The 2050-nt window shown below is 45.4% G+C and overlaps 1 protein-coding gene across 1 annotated transcript in view; it reads left to right on the forward strand.

Annotated features, from left to right (window-relative positions):
• Positions 1-1777, forward strand: part of LOC311273989 (amino acid transporter heavy chain SLC3A2-like) — a 10441-nt gene extending 8664 nt beyond the window's left edge. Inside the window, 1 exon segment of the mRNA XM_084381363.1 lies at positions 583-1777. Within this exon segment, the coding sequence (XP_084237489.1) occupies positions 583-930 (348 nt within the window). The 3' untranslated portion in view covers positions 931-1777.
• The last annotated feature ends 273 nt before the right edge of the window (positions 1778-2050 follow it).

Genomic DNA, 2050 nt, shown 5'->3' on the forward strand with positions numbered 1-2050 from the left:
TAGTAGTAGTAGTAGTAGTAGTAGCAGTACTAGTAGTAGTAGTAGCAGTAGTAGTAGCAGTAGTAGCAGTAGCAGTAGTAGCAGTAGTAGTACTAGTAGCAGTACTAGTTGTAGTAGCAGTAGTAGTAGCAGTAGTAGTAGTAGTAGCAGTAGTAGCAGTAGTAGTAGCAGTAGTAGTAGTACTAGTAGCAGTACTAGTTGTAGTAGTATTAGTAGTACTAGTAGTAGTAGTAGTAGTAGCAGTAGTAGTAGCAGTACTAGTTGTAGTAGCAGTAGTAGTACTAGTAGCAGTAGTAGTAGTAGTAGTAGTAGCAGTAGTAGCAGTAGTACTAGTAGCACTAGCAGTAGTAGTAGTAGTACTAGTTGTAGTAGTAGCAGTAGTAGCAGTAGTAGCAGTAGTAGTAGCAGTACTAGTTGTAGTAGTAGTAGTAGTAGTAGTACTAGTAGCAGTAGTAGCAGTAGTAGTAGCAGTACTAGTAGTAGTAGCAGTAGTAGTAGTAGTACTAGTAGCACTAGCAGTGTCAGCTGCAGTCTTGTGGTTGTCAGCACTGTGTCTTGATCCTCTCTGCTCCCCGTCCACAGGAGGAGAGGGCTGAGCGTCTGTCCTGTCGCAGTTTTTTCCGCAGCCTGAGCGAGCTTCGTGTTAAAGAGCGCCCCCTGCTGTTCGGAGACTTCCTCCTCCTCTCTAACTCCTCCTCCTCCCTGGCGTACCTGCGGGTGTGGGATCAGAGCGAGCGCTACGTGGCTGCCTTCAACTGGGCGGAGGAGGCGGCGGTGCTGCAGCTGAGCGGCGCGGCGCTGCCTCAGCAGGCCACGGTCGTCCTCAGCACCAACAGCAGCGTCCTGCCCGCCGACAGCAGCGTGGACCTGACTAACCTGCGGCTCGGCCCCGGACAGGCCGCGCTCCTCAAGTTTCCCTACACAGGATAGAGTATCGATGTGTTGTTACCTCCAGGGAACAACGTGATTACAGGGCGGACACCTCCGGGGAGGAGGGATGTTACTTTCTGTGCTCCTCAGTAATTTATTCAAATTGTTCAGCATGTTATTTTAACCCTGGTGAACTTCCCACACTGAGTGAAATGTGAACACACACACATAATACACATCCATGTCATTCGGAGTGACTTCCACTTCCTGAGAGTATCATCATCTCTGATGTCCATCCAGAATAAACAGAAACCCACTTAGAGATCAGAGAGAAAAGTCTCTGCAGAACGCCCCTGAGAATCTTCACGTTTTAACGTTTTCCTCAGTATCAAAGGAACCAGGTGATAGTTGTCTGTATATCCATGCATGCACTGCAAACAGGAAGTGCCAACAGCTAATTCAGCATAGTTTTAATGGAGACTAGCTGAGGGTAGAAAAAACAGGTGTAGAGAGAACAGCAGCACTCACCTGTAGCCGACAGCACATTTTGGGAACATTAGCTGTTTCTGTTCACAAGTAGGCCTGTATGTCAGTGTTAGCATGTTAGCATCTATCAGATTGGAAACATTTTTTACTTTGATTGTTGAGCAAAGAAAAAAAGCAGAAGTACAAAAAAAGGAATAAACATTAAGAAAATGAAAACATCTGATTTAAATCACTGAGCAGCTGAAGAGCAGCCGCCTCCCCACAGATGATCTGGTCATCACGGTGTTTTCTCTCTCGTCACGTTCCTTCATATTTACTGTTAGTGATGAACATGACTCTGACGGTGTGATCACTCCTGTCCTCTCTGTATCGTGCATTCTGTGAAACAAAAGTAAAAACAAAAGTAAAGCATTTTCAAGTCTGATGTCTTTATGTGTGTTTGTCTGATGACGTCTTAAAGAACTTCAGGTAGAAAACAAACACAGTTCAGATTTTATCTCATTGTTTAATTCATAATGTGTTCTGCACACTGTTGTGACCACAGTACATGGATGTAAAGGTACAGTGTGTCATAATTATGCTTTTTTATCCACAGAGACAAAGTGTTTCTACGGTGGCCCACCTGTCCCAATCACCTGACGCCTACATCCACCTGCTCACCTGTTCTCCATTCCCTGATTACCCCCCAGTGTTC

Source organism: Pagrus pagrus, assembly GCF_965226575.1.
Source record: "Pagrus pagrus genome assembly, chromosome: 18".
Taxonomy (NCBI): Eukaryota; Metazoa; Chordata; class Actinopteri; order Spariformes; family Sparidae; genus Pagrus; species Pagrus pagrus.